Source organism: Perca fluviatilis, chromosome 13, assembly GCF_010015445.1.
Source record: "Perca fluviatilis chromosome 13, GENO_Pfluv_1.0, whole genome shotgun sequence".
NCBI classification, from domain to species: Eukaryota; Metazoa; Chordata; class Actinopteri; order Perciformes; family Percidae; genus Perca; species Perca fluviatilis.
The window spans coordinates 16,020,190-16,038,075 of NC_053124.1; the positions used below are offsets into that span (position 1 = coordinate 16,020,190).

General features: G+C 39.6%; 1 protein-coding gene across 1 annotated transcript; it reads right to left on the minus strand.

Moving 5' to 3' along the window:
• Positions 1-411: 411 nt before the first annotated feature.
• Positions 412-12,442, minus strand: ccn4a (cellular communication network factor 4a). The gene is made up of 5 exons (XM_039819788.1): positions 12,157-12,442; positions 9,143-9,431; positions 3,080-3,334; positions 1,913-2,106; positions 412-1,805 (listed from the first exon to the last, which is right to left on the minus strand). The coding sequence occupies exons 1-5, from the start codon at positions 12,202-12,204 to the stop codon at positions 1,506-1,508; spliced, it is 1,086 nt and encodes a 361-aa protein (XP_039675722.1). The 5' UTR covers positions 12,205-12,442; the 3' UTR covers positions 412-1,505.
• Positions 12,443-17,886: the final 5,444 nt, after the last annotated feature.

Consider the following 17,886-nt stretch of genomic DNA (forward strand, 5'->3'; position numbering starts at 1 on the left):
TGATCAAAAAAAAAAAAAAAAAAAAAAAAAAAAAAAAAAAAAAAAAAAAAAAAAAAAAAAAAAAAAAAAAAAAAAAAAAAAAAAAAAAAAAAAAAAAAAAAAAAAAAAAAAAAAAAAAAAAAAAAAAAAAAAAAAAAAAAAAAAAAAAAAAAAAAAAAAAAAAAAAAAAAAAAAAAAAAAAAAAAAAAAAAAAAAAAAAAAAAAAAAAAAAAAAAAAAAAAAAAAAAAAAAAAAAATGAGAGAGAGAGAGAGAGAGAGAGAGAGAGAGAGAGAGAGAGAGAGAGAGAGAACTTGGATAAATAAAAATGGCAGTTTGCCTCACAAATTGCTATGTAACGTTGAAGGAAAGACTTCCAGTATACCATGTACATACAGCGAATAATATTGTTTTAACATGCCAATATCCATTATCCTTGAGTTTTTTTTTTTTCTTTCAAAATCTGTTATTTTAACAATTACACATCTGTTCTCTGGTGAACTTGCATCTTTCAGGAATCAAACGGTCATTTTTAGTACATTCCAACGAGGCTGTATGCTTTGTCATTAATCAAAACACACTAAAACAGAAAATTCTGAAGTTTTTACATTGTATGCTTTATTAATGAATCATGGCTTCGGACAGTTTCATTTTTTTTATGATGATTTCTATGCAATCAAGCACAATGGAACAAAGATGTGCCATGGAATATTTCTTGTTTTTTGTTGTTTTTTTTTTTAGACGTGATGCTCCTATGTGGTTGTGGATTTTTGGGTGAGTGAAGTGATGGGTCCACATGTTAACATGAGGATAGCCATAGAACTTACCTGACACCTTCTACTCCTGTATTTTACTTGCACTACAGCAGCATTTTGCTTTGTAGAAGATATACACAGCTTTGTAAAGATGCACAACTGTCTAATGCTGTAGAAAAGGAATTAAAATGACATAACGGTTTGTATTTATTAAAAAAATGACAATAAAAATAAATCTTGTAACTGATCTTTCCTGATCCTGTCATTATTTCATATTAAGACATGTGGTCCTAAAATAAAGCTTTATCTTTGACATCTCAGTCCATTTCTGCCTTTTTTAACATTTATTATAAAGTAAATTTCATGAACTATAAAGGAAAATTTCTACAGTAAAGCCTTATCTAAGTTGACTTGACTTTAAAGACAGACAATGTTGACTGCATTTGAAAGCATCTCAAGAACACTACATATGTTATTACATATGCAAAAAGCTACATAAATAAATTAAGCCTTCAACTTTCACACTCTGGCTTTTTCATTTGCAAAGCAGTTCTTCAAATATTCTTCAAAAGCACGTTATGCTTTATGAATCCAATCTGGAGACACATATATATTTCATATTTACAGATTTTTCCAATAGGAAAAAAAAAGACCATAAGAAAATCCCTTGTACATAATTACACGCATCACAAATACAAACCATTGCATAAGAGAAAAAGAAGCCAAAAGAAAGTCGGGATCCTCCCACAGGTAGAGAGCATGATTGCCACCTGTTAGTTCATGACTTCTGGGTGACCATAGTAACTCTCCAACTCGGCGAAGATGTCGTTGGGGTTTTTGCAGCTGAGGTTACAGAAGCATGCCTGGACCCACAGCATCTTCCATGTGAATCCCGTCCCGTTAGGACACTCAAACTCTACGTCGATGGTTTTGGACTTGTAGGGGATGCAGCAGCGCTCATCTGTGCAGACGCCGCAGTATTTGGGCCTGTACTGCTTCCTGCTGGTGCAGCCAGAGATGGTGAGGTTTGAGGGCAGTTCTTCCCTGTATATGTTCAGACATTTCTTTCCCGGCTGAAGAAGGAAGGGAGTATAAAGGTGTAAATTCTGGGAACCTTTTAATATGCAGTTTTCATCATTCAATTAGTTTGACCACTTAAAATATTAAACAGAATCACTACCTTGATATGTTTGGTGATGTCGACCTCACAGGGCCGCAGGTTGCAAAGGCGAGATTCTCTGACCAGCTCACACTGCTCGTTGGCGTTAGAGATCCTCAGGGACAGGCCGCGGCCACAGGTCTTTGAGCAGGGGCTCCACGAGGTAGTCTGGGTAATGCAGTTCTTGTGCCAGCTCCTGGTCTCAGCTGGGGAAGCTGGATCAGAGAAGTGAGGTAAATAGATCATGTCGACAAACTGCTACAAATATCACAGTTTATTTGTGATACAGACTGATACAACTAATAATAATAATAACCAAAATAAAGAACTAAAGCATAAAATGATGTTTAATGATAAAGGTGTCACCATAATGATTTAACGTGACAACAGAGAAAAGTCAAAAGCCCTTAGAGAGAAGCTATTACCAAGAGAAGCATAGGAACACTGCCTCCCCTTCTGCTGTCTCTGTTTTTAATCTACATCTTTAAATTGTGTTTGCCTTGTAATCTGGATCTGATTTGTGTCCTTATGCAACACAAAGAGATCTTCGTTCACATTAATCCCTCTACAGCACTGCTGCAATACAGGACTGGAAACTGGACATGACCCAAAAACAGTGTGAGGGCTTCCACAGGAAAGGATTGGTCTGTCCCTGCACACACACCCACACCTCATATGTGTTTATTGCCAATTCCAAACACAGCTGCTACTACTTAATCAAATCCAATCCAATCTTATCCATCTGCTATTGAAAAAAACAATATAAATTCTACTTTACATTCCATGGCCTCTTACATCCATGTACAATACATTCAACTGTACATATGAAGTTATTCCGTGAACTGCATCTTCAATGATATCCTCCAGATCAGAGTTCTCTAAAAAGCCTCCTGAACCTAAAAATTGGTTTACATAACCATGCTTATAAAGCAATGACAATCATTTCCCTAGTTTATTCCCTCGCACTTAGTTTTTGTGTTCTCTTACAATACATGAAGCATTCCCTTTGATTTAGCTCACCTTTATGTTTTCAGACTTTTAATTTCAGCAGGCTGGAAGGAAATTAGGGGATTTGGCAGTGTTATTGGGACTTGTAAAAAAGAAAAAGTTTGCAAGATAAAGCCCAACTTCACCAAGCAACAGAAAACATGACCCCCCTCTCGTGTATATATATCTAAGGCGTCCTACCCTCTACTGCATGTCGTGGCGCCGTCTTGCGCCCTCTTTTGGGTTCATCACAGATCCATTGCTCACAGCATTGTCCCCGGATTTTGACCCGGCGAGGGGTTTGGCACCAAACCCGCGGAGGCTGGGACTCTGTGCACAGCGCCACACAGCCGATGGCGCCATTCACACACACACACTCGTATTTACAGCTGGGCTTGAAGCTCTGCCCATTACGGTAGATCACGCCATCATGCTCGCAGCCTGTTCCAACCATATCTGGCAGAGGGGAACAACAAGCAGTCGGTCACATGCTATAGAGACATGCAAGACAAACTGCACACGTGGAAGTCAGGTCACAATGTCATTGCATTTAGAATCATAATTAAGTGGTTCTGAATGAAACTATTCTTAGGATGTAAAAATATATGTCACTGTAGGTGAACTAAGAATGCATTGTGAATGCTAAAAAGCTAAATTGCTAAAGCTAAACTGGATTGCTGGCATAATTATGGTACAAGAAGGTGAAGTAGTGACAATTGTCAAAAAAGTGGGAATGGTTTTAATTAGTACAAATATCAATGAAATGTTGAATAATACAAATAATGTGTCAAACAAAGGTGGAATATTTTAAGGTTTAAAAAAAAAGAAAAGTCATAGTATAGCATGTCAACAAAAGTCATAGAATCATATGTCGAAAAAAGTCATATAAAAGTCATAGTATAGTATATCAAAAACAGTGACAAGAAGCTATAGCTGTATGTCAAAAAAGACAATTTGACTCGTGGCTGGAGGAGCCTGGGATTGATCTGCCAAACTGGCCTAGCCACAAGTCACCCATTATGGTAAGTGGAAAAAAGTCATAGTATAGTACGTTGAAAAAAGTGATAAAAAGGCATAGTATAGTATGTTGAAAAAAGTTAAAAAGTCATAGTATAGTATGTTGAAAAAAGGGAACAAACCCATATCCTCGCATGGTTTGGAGGACTGGTTGTCTCTTCGAACACTCAGCACCACATACAAAAGAAAAGACAAATTGCGTGTAAACTTTGTTTGATGAACGTGACCTCTGCAAAGTTGATTAAAAAAAATTCATAGTATAGATGTTGAAAAAATTCATAGTATAGTATGTTGAAAAAAAGTGATAAAAAGTCATAATATAGTATGTCGAAAAAGCCATAGTATAGTATGTCGAAAAAAGTGATAAAAAAGCCATAGTATAGTATGTCGAAAAAAGACATAGGATAGACAAAATGTGTCCAGAGGAGCCTGGTATTGATCCGCCAACCTTGTGATGACAAGACAACCATTCCACCTCCCAGCCATAGTATAATATGTCTAAAAGAAAAGTAATAAAAAAGCTGTATTATAGTATGTTGATAAAAGTGATAAGAAAGCCATAGTGTAGCATGTCAAAAAAATCATAATATAGTATGTTGAAAAAAAGTTATAATAAAGCCATAGTATAGTATGTCAAAAAAGATGATAAAAAAGCCATAGCATAGCATATAAAAAAAAGTGATAAAAAGTATCCCCAAGGAAAAGGACTCATCAGTGATTGGGCAGTTCCGCCAGATCAGCCTTCTAAACGTCGAGGGAAAAATCTTCTTCAGTGTGGTCGCTCACAGATTGGCAGGATACCTGCAAAGAAACAACCTGATTGACACGTCAATTCAGAAAGCAGGCATCTCAGGCTTTTCTGGTTGTGTAGCACATGCTAGTGTCATCTGGCATCAGATCCAGGTCGCCAAAAAGGAGGGAACAGATCTTCACGTGGTATTCCTGGATCTCGCGAATGCCTTTGGTTTAGTACCTTACACCCTCCTGTGGACAGCCTTTGACTACTTCAGTGTTCCAGCAGCTCTCACAACCCTTGTTAAGGCCTACTTTGAGGATGTCCAACTCTGCGTGACAACAGCAGAGTACACGACAGCATGGCAACACCTGGAAGTGGGAATCATGGCCGGCTGTACCATCTCTCCGTTGGCCTTTACCATGGCCATGGAGGTCATCATCCGGGCCTCGCAATGGACAGTTGGCGGACAGCGAATAAGACCTGGGCTGAGGCTGCCACCACTCAGAGCCTACATGGACGACCTCACAACTTTAACCACGACCAAGGTTTGCACTGTACTAAGAAAGCTACAGGAAAACATTGAGCGGGCTCGCATGAAGATCAAGCCGAGCAAGTCCAGAAGCATCTCCATTGTCAAGGGGAAGCTGTCAGAGCACCGCTTCCATATTGGCGAGGAACCCATTCCAACGGTCTCCGAGAAGCCTGTGAAGAGCCTAGGTCGGTGGTATGATGCCTCCCTTAAAGACAAAGAGCAAGTAGAGCAGCTCAGGAAGGAGGTAACCAGCGGCCTGGAGAACATCGACAGAACCCTGCATCCTGGCAAGCTGAAGCTCTGGTGCATGCAGTATGGACTACTCCCACGTCTCCTGTGGCCGCTAACCCTCTATGAAGTCCCGCTCTCAAAGGTGGAAAAGCTGAAGAGACTGGTTAGTTCATATGTAAGGAAGTGGCTTGGCCTTCCCAAGTGCCTCAGCAGCATTGGGCTCTACGGCAAAGGGATGTTACATCTGCCCATTTCCAGCCTGGCAGAGGAGTACAAGTGCGCCAAAGTCAGACTGGAGATGATGCTACTGGATTCGAGCGATGCATTTGTAGCCCAAGTTGCCCCCATCCTGGCTACTGGGAGGAAATGGACTCCATTGGCTGCAACTGAGCAGGCAAAAGTAGCACTCAGACACAAGGACATCGTGGGTCGAGTGCAGGAGGGGAGGAGTGGTTTTGGCCTGGGTGCCAGTATACCAGTGTAGAGTAAGGCTTCTCCATTTCAAAGACGCAAGCTTGTGGTCCAGGAGGTACGTCGGGAGGAGGAAGCAAGAAGGTGTGCTCAAGCTGTGGCACAGGCAAAGCAAGGGCAGTGGATGGCATGGAAAGGAGTGGAGAAGAGGAAGATCTCCTGGAGTGAGCTGTGGGAGATGGAGGCATTCAGGGCAAGCTTTACCATCAGGGCTGTCTACGATGTCCTGCCTTCCCCTGCAAACCTAAGCCAGTAGTATGCTGAAGACCCCACATGCCCTCTATGTCCAAGTCCAGCAACACTGAAGCACATCTTAGTGGGATGTAAGACCAGTCTCACCCAAGGCCGTTACACCTGGCGGCACAACCAGGTGCTAAAGTGTCTTGCAGCAGTGCTGGAAAGCCGACGGACAAGTGTGAATGCCCTTCCTCCCCCGTCATCTCGGTGGCGGCCAACACCATTTGTCCGGGAGGGTGAGGGTCAAGGCAGCCTCACTACCGTAAGACCAGACACTGGGCGGCTGAGCAGAGCACGGGACTGGAAGCTGCTGGCAGACCTGGATAAGAAACTCTGCTTCCCAGCTGAGAATGCAGCTACCAACCTGCGACCAGACCTTGTTCTGTGGTCAGCCTCGCTGAAGCTTGTCTAAATCATCGAGCTCACCGTGCCCTGGGAGGGTGCAGTGGAGGAGGCCTATGAATGGAAAAGGCTGAGGTACGCAGAACTTGCAGCCGATGCGCAACAACAGGGCTGGAATGCAAAGGTACACCCAGTGGAAGTAGGTTGCAGAGGGTTTGTAGCCACCTCAACATCTAGGCTACTCAGGGAGATAGGAGTGCGAGGGAAGGCCCATCGGCAGGCAATCAAAGACCTCTCCAAGGCTGCTGAAAAGGGGAGCCAGTGGCTGTGGATGAAAAGAAAGGACTCCGCCTGGGCCTTCAAGTGAGTTGATAGCATCTAGGGAGTGAACCTGGGACGCTGGGATTCACTGCTGAACCCTCTGGAGGTGTCGTGGGCCTATCAGCGAAACACCTAAGAAGGAGGGCGCCCACTTGACAACCCAAAGGGTGCCATCACTCAATTGACCATCCCACGGAGTCTCATCGGTGCCTCAAGTACGAATAATTGAGGGATATTACCATCTAGTCCTACACAACAGATCATAGTATGTTGAAAAAATGATATTATAGTATGTCGAAAAAAGTTATAAAAAAGCCATAGTATGTCGAAAACAACATAGTATAGATGAAATCAGGGACACTGTGACATGCTGCCAGAGGAGCCTGGGATTGATCTGCCACCCTTGTGGTTATGGGACAACCATTCTACCTCCCAACCATAATATAGTATGTCTAAAAGGAAAGTGATAAAAAAATTCATAGCATTTTGAAAAAGTCATATTATACTATGTTGAAAGAATTGATATAAAAGCCATAGTATAGTATGTCGAAAGAATTCATAGTATAATATGACGAAAAAAGTTATAAAAAAGCCATAGTATAGTATGTCGAAAAAAGTCATAAAACAGCCATAGTATAGTATGTTGAAAAAAGTGATAAAAAAGAAGTATTATAGTATGATGAAAAAAGTAATAAAAAAGCCATAGTATAGCATGTTGAAAAAATTCATAGTATAATATGACGAAAAAAGTTATAAAAAAGCCATAGTATAGTATGTCGAAAAAAGTGATAAAACAGCCATAGTATAGTATGACGAAAAAAGTAATAAAAAAGCCATAGTATAGCATGTTGAAAAAGTTCATAGTATAATATGATGAAAAAAGTTATAAAAAAAAGATTTTATAATAAAAAAAAAAAAAAAAAAAAAACCCCAAAAAAGCCATTTATTGAAAAAAAAAGTGATAAAAAAGAAGTATTATAGTATGTTGAAAAAAGTGATAAAAAATTCATAGTATAGTATGACAAAAAAAGTGATAAAAAAGTCATAGTATGTATGTCGAAAGAAGTCATAGTATTATATGTCGAAAAAATCCATTAAAAAGTCATAGTATGGTAGTCGAAAAAAAGTGATAAAAAATCATAGTATAACATGATCGAAAAAAGTGATACAAAAGTTATAGTATAGTATATCAAAAAGTCATAGCATAGTATGTCGAAAAAGTGATATCAAAGTCATAGTATAGTTTGTTGAAAAAAGCCATTAAAAAGCCTAAACAATATGTGGTATGAATATAATGACCTCACCGTGAGCACCAGGAAGAATTTGCAGACATATTGATACATAATATGTGTGGATAAAGTCAAACAATGTGGGTATATTAGCGATTTCAAAAACTGGCACTCAACTGGTAGGAAGAAGCCTGAAGAGGATTTAAAGATTGCTCCATTGACTTTCAATGACTTTTCAAGAAAAAAAGCTTAATATTTTAAAAACTACAGTGGAGAAAAGTTGAATACAAGCACACATGTCCTTAAAGAAGTGAACATTTTTGATATTTGAATGTTTTTTGTGGCTGAAAGTATGTTGAAGTAGTAGGTGACCAAAGATTACAATACTGTGAATTCTGCTGAATCTGCATTCACACAATAACTTTCTGATTTGACACTTTGTGTTGCAGGCTGATAACACACAATAGCAATGCTGTGAATGATAAAATGATATATTACATACAATACATTAAGAAGCAAGTGACTTTATTTTAATGCAAAACCCAACATTCTCTATTTTAGTGTGAAAAATGAAACATATGGACTACGGTTAGGGCTTAGTCTGGGGCAAGTGATGCTAAATAAAGAATATTATTATAATAAAAACATTATGTTATACAAAAAGCTTTTTTGCATGTTTAGGAGTTAGATTTTATTTCCCATGTGTAAACACCCCAAAAACATATGGAAGTCAGGCTTTTGAAATCATTTCCATATGTGGTTTGTAATATGATCCACATCAAATTTGTGGACATGCAACTGTTGGCATTGAGCGAAGTGAATTAATTCAGCAGGATATTACAATGATAGTGCAACTACAAACTCCCGAAATAACAAAGAAAAATCAGAGGAGGTGAAAGAATTGCTTGCATGTTGCTGCCTGTGGTACCAAGCAGGCAACATTAAACTGCATCAGTATTCTAGTCAAGTGACACCTGTGGTGTGTTGCTAGGACAACCAGTGTTGATATGGCAGCAAACACCTGCTCTACTGAAACATAATCTGGTTACCTGCAGTCTGTGCTGCAGTGTGGACAGTGATCCAAAAACACATCAGAAAATAAACTGTGTAAAATCTTGGTTTTGTCGGTTTTGGTGAGCGACACTTACATGCACACACTCCTTTTTCGTACCTAGGCTTGTCCGAGCTGTAGTCGCAGTACAGTCCCTTGTGGTAGTCGCATGTGTCTGCCTCGTTGCACACCTCTCCCACCTGCCGGGCGCAGGTCTTGCAGCATTCACAGCCATCCATGAGGAGGCTCACGCCCAGCGGACAGGTAGGGGTGACAGTCGGGCACTCGCAGGGCCACTTGCAGTACTGCGTGCGGTTGTACAGGTCCACAGCTGGGGATGTGAAGGCTATGGCAGGCGGCATGGCAGTGGAATTCTGGGAGTAGACCTGGAGAGAGGAAAGTAAACAAATTAAGCCTAAAAGACAATTTTTTTTTTTTTTTTAATAAATGCAGTTCAACCATGATGTGCAGTTCATATTTGTAGCCATTTCACTGAACCCTCACTACATAAAAAATACAGCATTATGTTTGGTCACATAGGTTTCAGTAGCTAGTCTTTCTCTGTGTTTGTGAAAAACCAAACAGTCATCTTTTATCACATGGAATGTATTTGACCCCATGTGGCGAAGCTCTCCTGAATTCTTTTATATTCTGCCCTCTTTGATAATCCTGTCTCAGAAAGTCGCTGATCCTAATGGTGTCAAACACCTTTATTTTACTGCGTACACGGGTGGAACACATGGCAGCCTGCTAACGTCTGCTCTGTGCAATAAATCAATTAAGCCCATAAAAATGAAGTACACACCCAGTGGTCTTAAAGCAATGGCATAGTCTCGTCTTGTATATACTTAACACTCTGGAAGTGTTCCATTATTATATTTAAAATCTGCAACAGTTACAAAATCCTGCCAATGAAACATGAACGTCAGTGTGTTTTGACTCTTACAAGCCAAGATCACACAGTTAACAGTTCTGTCGTTCTTAAAAGCAGATGTTCTCACTAAAACAGGCCACATGAGCCACATTAACAGCCTAGCACTTGGAGGTTAGTTTTAGATAGTGGATGCATGAGTGTCGACAGAGGAAGCTTTTCTTCACTGATTTAGAGTGTTTTTCTGACAACAGATATCACTATTTAAATGAATTTCTGCTTGTTTTGAGAACACAGTGTGCTTGGGAAAAATGCCAGAATATGCTCTCTGGGAAACTGAGGTTGGCTCTTAGGCATAGAATAGACAACTATACATCCCTAAAACTAATATGGAACTTTTTTGGCAAAAATGCAGAGTAACTTACATGAAGTATAATACAATCAAAGTGTTAATGATTAAGACACATTAAAATCGTAGCAGACACGTCCATCATAATTGCCACACTGTTGACTGGTCTAGGTCTTGACAGTCAGGCAACCAATGCACAGGAGGGCCAATATTGTCTCGATACTCACAAATCATAATATCATCTATATGCTCAGAGCTCTGCACTCAAGAAAGGAGCTTCTGATCCATGAAAAAAACACATGCATTTACACACATGTGTGCATGCAGACTTAATTCGCAATTAATTGTGAGGAAACATGCTTAATCATCTTATGCAAGCCGTGCCCTGTGTCATATCCCTAAGCTTGTTCACAGCACTTCAATGGAATTATGTGCATATTAATAACTGCTGTGCTCAGTGTTAAAAGCTAATGCAGATAAATTAGTTTTAATCACGGCTGTGCCACTAAGCCATTCCTCAGATGAGTTAATTTAGCCCTCAGGCTAATTTATAAAGAAGGGAAAACCAAAACAAACACAGCACAAAAGCTGTCCATCACTCTTAACAAATCCAGGAGAGCAGAGAGAGGTGGGCGTTTCATAAGTTAATTATGAAAACATTGGGTAAAGGCTAATGCAATCATCAGCCTGAAATCGTTCATCTTTTGTTGACTAAATTCAGCATGATTTTATTTAAAAGGTATTTAAATGCTGTCAGGAAAAGGATCCCTAACAAAGCACTAAATGGGCTAATGCAATCATCAGCCTGAAATTGTTCATCTTTTGTTGACTAAATTCAGCATGATTTTATTTAAAAGGTATTTAAATGCTGTCAGGAAAAGGATCCCTAACATAGCACTAAATGAGTTAGAGAAACACATATTTAAGAAAAACTAGAGCAAAACTAAAAAGCAGAGAAAGACACTCAAATAGTTGAGAGTGATCTCAAAATATTCAGGTTTTAGACATTTAGATATTCGTGACACAAACCTTCGATATCATCACCTCTTTGAATGTTTTTCAGCTGTTATGTTTTGGTGATGGCCAGTTACTTATAATGCTGTTTTCTTTTCTCTGTTGTGAGAAGTGACCATGATGACTCATGACCTTCCTTTCCCTGCTGGTTTGATCTTTTCCCTCCTGTCAGATCAGATGACTTCTGATCTGTGCACAGGCATGGGCAAACCCTTTGCAGGAAGGTGTGACAACATTTTATGGGGGGGGGGAGCTGTTTCCTATATTACCACGAGGTGGCACTAGCATATAACAAACGATGGGAAGATGGTGAAGCTGCAAAGTGGAAACTGCCAGCATCTCACTCTGCAAATTTAACCCCGGGGTGGTTGATGACAAAACGTCTTCTCTTCGGAAACAATTAGAGGGAAAAATGGGGTTCAGGTTAGTCAGTCCATTCAATCAAGCTTACTCTTTCACAAGTCAAGAAAACGTGCCATAGGCAGTACTGACTTACTCTTTTTTGATGTCATCACATTAATTTATGTTAGGCTACCTTGAAAAACGACGTGGTTACTATAAACTTGCCACTGAGTACCACAAAACTCCCTAAAGGGATGTAAACAATATAAATAGACAAGAGTTGGTAAAATAAAATAAAAACTGGCAGAAGTCCCTAAAACTTGTGAATTAGCCTATACAAACACAAGTCCCCATAGTAGGGGTAACTTTTCATTTTTTAAAACACACTAAATGGGCAATAGAGATGCAGAATAATGTTAATCTCACAAGTCTTATGCTTAGCCTAGCCTAGGCTACTGTGTGCATCCTGAAAGTGAGCTAAGTAGCCTATGCAGCTTGCACATTAAAAAGGGCTCTTTATTATCATTCATCCCACCTGTTGAATCCCGGCTGCAGTTAGAATCCACAACAGGAGCCAACTCATCACTGGTGAGGAACTGCAAATGCATTGAATCCAGAATTAGTTTCCGCTTTAAACGCATGCCACGCCGCTCTCCGCAGGTGTGCTACATCCTCCTCGTCCCGTCGCTGTCATCTCCGTGCACCTCTGCCTGCGTCCTGACCGGGACCGACAGTTTGTTAAAGAGTCCGGGCTGACGTAAGGTCTGAGAGGACGAGCCCCGCATACTTCTGACAGGGGACGGGTTCTTCTCTTTCCCTCCTCTCCGCTTTCACCCGATCCTCCTCCTCAGCCCCGGTGGCTATAGGGCGTGTCTGGACACCCAAAGACACTCAGGGCGAGGCAGAGGTCCCTTTGACCTGCTCACATGCCCATATGTACATTAAAAGTTATTGGTTATTACAGTTATTGGTTGCTTTAATGATTTCTCATGTCCATGCTCCATACAAAACTCGCCTTTTCCTCCAATTACAGCGAGCTATGGGAATTATATTGTATAGGCTATGTAGCTTACACTAAATGCACATCTGCACATCTTATACGCCATCATTTAGTTCACATTGTCGCAGCGGGCTTGTTTGTGTGGACTAATGGTACATCATGCATTGCCCCCAATGCATGACTGTATAATCTGAGGCAATACTTCTTCAACTTTGTTAACTGTATATTGTATTTATTGCACTGAATTGCAATCTTCATATTGATTATACATACTGTCTGACGTTTCATGTAACAGCATCTAATCTTATCTCACCTTATTTGTGCACACTTTAAGGCCATGCTTCCTCTACCACAGACCACTCAGCTGTGGCTGAATTATCTGAACTGCACACAAATTGTTGAAAGCAAACATTTACCAAATAAATATACCCTGCAGGTTACGTACCGCCTGCCTACAATACCTATTTTAAGGCTGGGTCTGTGTCTGGCCCACAGATGTTCAGTTCAAATTAATGATGTCATCTATTCTATTTTCCTAGAAATGTTAAGGTTTCTCTTTGAGATGATGCAGATGATTGCCAATAGAATTCCACTTTACACTGCTTATAAACCATTTATTTCAGTTATGCTGGTTCTCTCAAGAGAGGGAAAGATGTGATAGATGAGAAATGTGCACTTTGTCAAGGAGCTAGGTGCCCCAGGTCTGAACCCCTATTATTTACAGGCAGTCCTCTAATCCCTGTCAGAGAGCTGTCAGCCTCTGAGCTGATCTGAGCAACGCTTCTCTCTCTGCTCTGAACGGGACGACCTGATCCGACTCCACAGCACAATGTACCCACTCTCTCTGTCTCTGAGGCTCTCTTTCTCTCATGCTCAATTTCTCTCCATCTGTACTTTTCCATCTCTGTCACTTTCTATTGCTCTTTCTTTCTTCCACTTCACTCCATTTCCATCCACCTCAGTTCATTGTTGTTTTTTATTTACATTCATTTGTATCCCATGTAACCTATTCTGAACCATTTAAGATTTAGTATTGTTTCTCTATTTTTGATTATTGTTTCCTCAGTGATATTGTTTTTTAAAATTCTTGAAATCTGAAAGTAAGTGTTCTCATTGTAATTTTGGATGATTTCCCATGTATGCAAACTAGGAACCCTCTAGTTCTACATGTACAGTAGAAATATTATATAAACCCCTTATTCAGTTAAGACAGCATCTCTTTCAAATGTTATCCTATTCCATGCTGTTTTCATTAATCCTATTTGATTCCCTTTTTTCCATAAACATGAAAAATAAGGCTACAATTGGTAAAATAAGTTTTTTTATGAGTGGCTAACATTTAGCTGTGCATTACTCACTTTCTCAGTCTGTCTCTGTCCTTCTCTTTAATCCTCTAACCTCTCTCACACACCAAAGGCCTTGCCATCATCAACGGAAACAATACAGAGACAGGAGAGAAACGTTTAAAACTACAGGTGGTATCATTCATGCTCATGTCAGCATCTGTCCTCCATTTTCTGGTCTGATACGATAGCGGTAGTTACTGCGGGGCTTCACATGGACCTACAATATGCATCATTAGGTGACGTCAATCAAAGCGGTGTCTGTTGTGGTGCATTTGGCAAAGAAATATCTCATAATGAAAGCCAGGTCTGAGGCGACTACTGCTTTGTTCTCACATGAAGTGGATATAGGGCTCAGTTTATCAGCTGACTTGAATTCAGAGTGTTTAATGATTAAGTCAAAGTTTAAAGGTGAAGGTTGTTTAAGGGAAAGGCTTAACAGGGAGTAAGAGCAGGAACAAAGAGCTCATTTAGCCTATTGTCTTAAAGTAATAGTTTGACATTTTGGGAAATACGTTCATGAGAAAATTGATACCACTCTCAAGTCTGTCCACAAAATGTGACGCTAAGCCTAGCAGGCGATTAGCATAGTTCAGCATAAAGAACTGAAACAGGGGGAAACAGCTTGCCTGGCTCAGTTAAAAGGGTAACAAAATCCACCTAAAACCACCCCTAAAGCTAACTACTGTTATTAACACAGTATATTTTGTTTGTTAATCCGTACACAAACTTTTTACTGTAGTCACTGTGAGATCGCCAAGCAACAAGTGGAGCTTAAAGGAAGGCGCTGCTCCCAGCCAAGAAAGAGTTCCAGCATATATGTTGGTTAATGTGTTCATTTGTGTTCGTTGAAAGGACTAGATGTTGCAATCCCTAGCATTTGCACCACTTCAGATTCGGGAGTTTTTGAAGGATCGCTGCTATAAGGCTTAACCAGCAGGACATATCGTCAGTTGTGTACCACAGTGAAATGTAAAAGTGCTGGCAGGCGGGTTTTTTAATTTTAAGGATTTTTTTTTTCATCAATCAGTGCCAGGTTAGCGGTTTTCCTCTTTTTCCAGTCTGTATAAGATAAGATAAGATATACTTTATTGTCCCCGAAGGGAAATTTGTTTTGGACTCTGTCCATTCTGCAGCGTCACAAGGACAACACACAATACAAAAAAAACACAAAAATAAATACATAAAAGACAGCAAATACAAATATCTATCAACACATACTCTCTTGCAATACAAACATGCTTCCATATACATATAATAAGCATTAACTACTCCTTTCATTGGCACTTCCCATTAAACAACCCATCGGCTGTATTCTCCGCAATAAGTGGGACACAGCCCTTGCACAGTAAAATATTACAATACAATATTGCACAGCTGACATATTGCCTCACCCCAAAGAGCCTACGTATTGCACAACTAACATATTGCACAACCTCAATAGCCTATGTATTGTACAACTAACATATTGCACAGCCCCAATAGCCTACGTATTGCACAACTAACATATTGCACAGCCCCAATAGCCTACATATTGCACAACTAACATATTGCACAGCCCCAATAGCCTACGTATTGCACAACTAACATATTGCACAGCCCCAATAGCCTACATATTGCACAACTAACATATTGCACAGCCCCAATAGCCTACATATTGCACAACTAACATATTTCACAACCCCAATAGCTTACGTATTGCACAACTAACATATTGCACAACCCCAATAGCCTATGTATTGCACAATGACATATTTCCACATAGCCTAGCCACATGCTAAGCTAAGCTAACAGACTGCTAGTTGTAGCTTCATATTTAGTGTACGGACATGAGAGTGGTATTGATCTTCATATCCAACACTCGACAAGAAATAGAATAAGTGTATTTTTCAAATGTCAAACTATTCCTTTCATCCTCTGCAGGCCTTGAGGATATCCCAGCATGCATTGGGTGGAGAGCTGGAAACACTGTAGACATGTTCCCATCACTCATCCATTCATATTAATGGTGAATTAAAAGTTTTTTGATTTGCTTAAACTGAAAGTCTGGGTGGAAACATGCAACCTGCACACACAAACGGCATTGAACCGGAGGTCAACAGCAATGATCAGTGTCACCCAATATTAGCATACGCATCCTCTTTGGGTGCATCATATTCCTGTATGTGAGGTAGAGTAAAACACGCGTTCATTGAACGATAGTTCATGAACTCGTTCGTACTGTATTACTGCCTGATGAACGTTACTGTGAACTCGTTCATTCTGGTGTCTGTGAATAATTGCTGTCTGTGGTTCTATATGGGCTGTGGCAATAATTTTGAAAAATAATAGCTCGCGGCAACATATGGAAAAAAATAACTATGAACTAGTTCATTTTTGGAACTGTGAACTTAGTTCAAAAATTTTAAATAATAAAAAATAAATTAAATAATTTTAATAAAAAAATTAATAAAAAAATTTTAAATTTTTTTTTGAAAAAAAAAAAATCCCAACACTGCCCCCTGAGCACTGTGTAATATCTGTCCCATGAGAATGAAAGAGCCAGTAAAGCATAAAGTATAAAAGGGAGATAGAGGGCCTGATTACGGGAGTCGACCATCTATGGCTCAAGTCAAAATCCCCTCATTAAAAAGCCCTCAACTTACAGAGAAGCCTTGAAGTCAAACCGTGTTTTGGAAATCTTCGAGCTTCAAAGTCAAGTGGAGTCGGTAATCCTCCTTAGAATGGGAGAATGAATTTACAACACCTTGAGGCGACCAAAAACTGCTGAGGTGATACATAAAAAAAGTTCAGCACATCACTAGTGTGGGAAAAAAGTTCACATTTTCTTTTTTTCTCTGCAGCTAGTGGACTCATAATAGACTGTAAACTTCTTAAAACGGCAGTATGTTTTTTGCAGCTTAAAACTGTCAAGATCAGAACAATCAGTCTAGCTACAAAAACATACTGACTGTATTTACAGTTAAAGGGACGTTTGAAAGTTAATTTAAGAACAGGGGACTGAAATAATTAGAACATCTCCTAAATTAGCAAGAATTGGAAAAATAAACCAGTAAAATATCCAATAACGGTGATGAAGACATTTTAAAGTAATACTTTGTCAATTTGGGAAATATGCTTATTTGTTTTCTTTCTGACAATTAGATAAGGAGATAGATATCACTCTTCTGCCTGTACAGTAAATAAAAAGCTCACGTCAGCAGAGGGTTAGCTTAGCGTAGTATAAACTTGAAACTGGGAAACAGCTAGCCTGGCCTTGTTGACGGTAACAACATCTGCCTGATGGCACCTCAATTAAAACTTATATTTAAATATCTTATATATAAATCTTGTTCATACAATGCTAAAACCAAAATGTAAAAATGTCACATTGTGGTTTCACGGTGGGTTCTACAGGATGTGACTGAGCCCTGCAAAAAATAGTCCCTGTAAAACCACACCAAGTACGTTTTTATACTTCAATCTTTGTATAGATTAAAACAAACAAGCTTTAGAAGTGCAGAGCCTTTTGTTACCTTGAACAGACACAGGCTAGCTGTTTCCCACCGTGACAATTATGTCAATTATGTATGTAAAGCTATATATTCATAGTACAGACATGAGCATTGCAATCCGCTCATCTGTCTCTCAGCAAGAAAGTGCATTTGCATGTTTCCCAAAATCTCAAACTACACCTTTAAACTTGTTTGAACTTTGTGAGCCATATGTAGGCCTTCGTGCTTAAACTATATGAGTGTGTGTGTGTGTGTGTGTGTGTGTGTGTGTGTGTGTGTGTGTGTGTGTGTGTGTGTGTGTGTGTGTGTGTGTGTGTGTGTGTGTGTGTGTGACAGAGAAAGGGCATGGCAAGCTGTGCTCAGACCAGTCCAGTAATTATACTGTCTTTATATAGCTGTGGTCTGAGACTCATGGACTGAGGAAAACA

Excerpts from the sequence above, each read along its gene's own strand:
- ccn4a (XM_039819788.1), bottom strand. The coding sequence starts at position 12,204 with ATGAGTTGGCTCCTGTTGTGGATTCTAACTGCAGCCGGGATTCAACAG. Across the intron at positions 3,335-9,142 it reads CGAAAAAGGAGTGTGTGCAT|ATATGGTTGGAACAGGCTGC; the intron begins GTAAGTGTCGCT and ends CCCCTCTGCCAG. Across the intron at positions 2,107-3,079 it reads GCCACGACATGCAGTAGAGG|CTTCCCCAGCTGAGACCAGG; the intron begins GTAGGACGCCTT and ends TCTCTGATCCAG.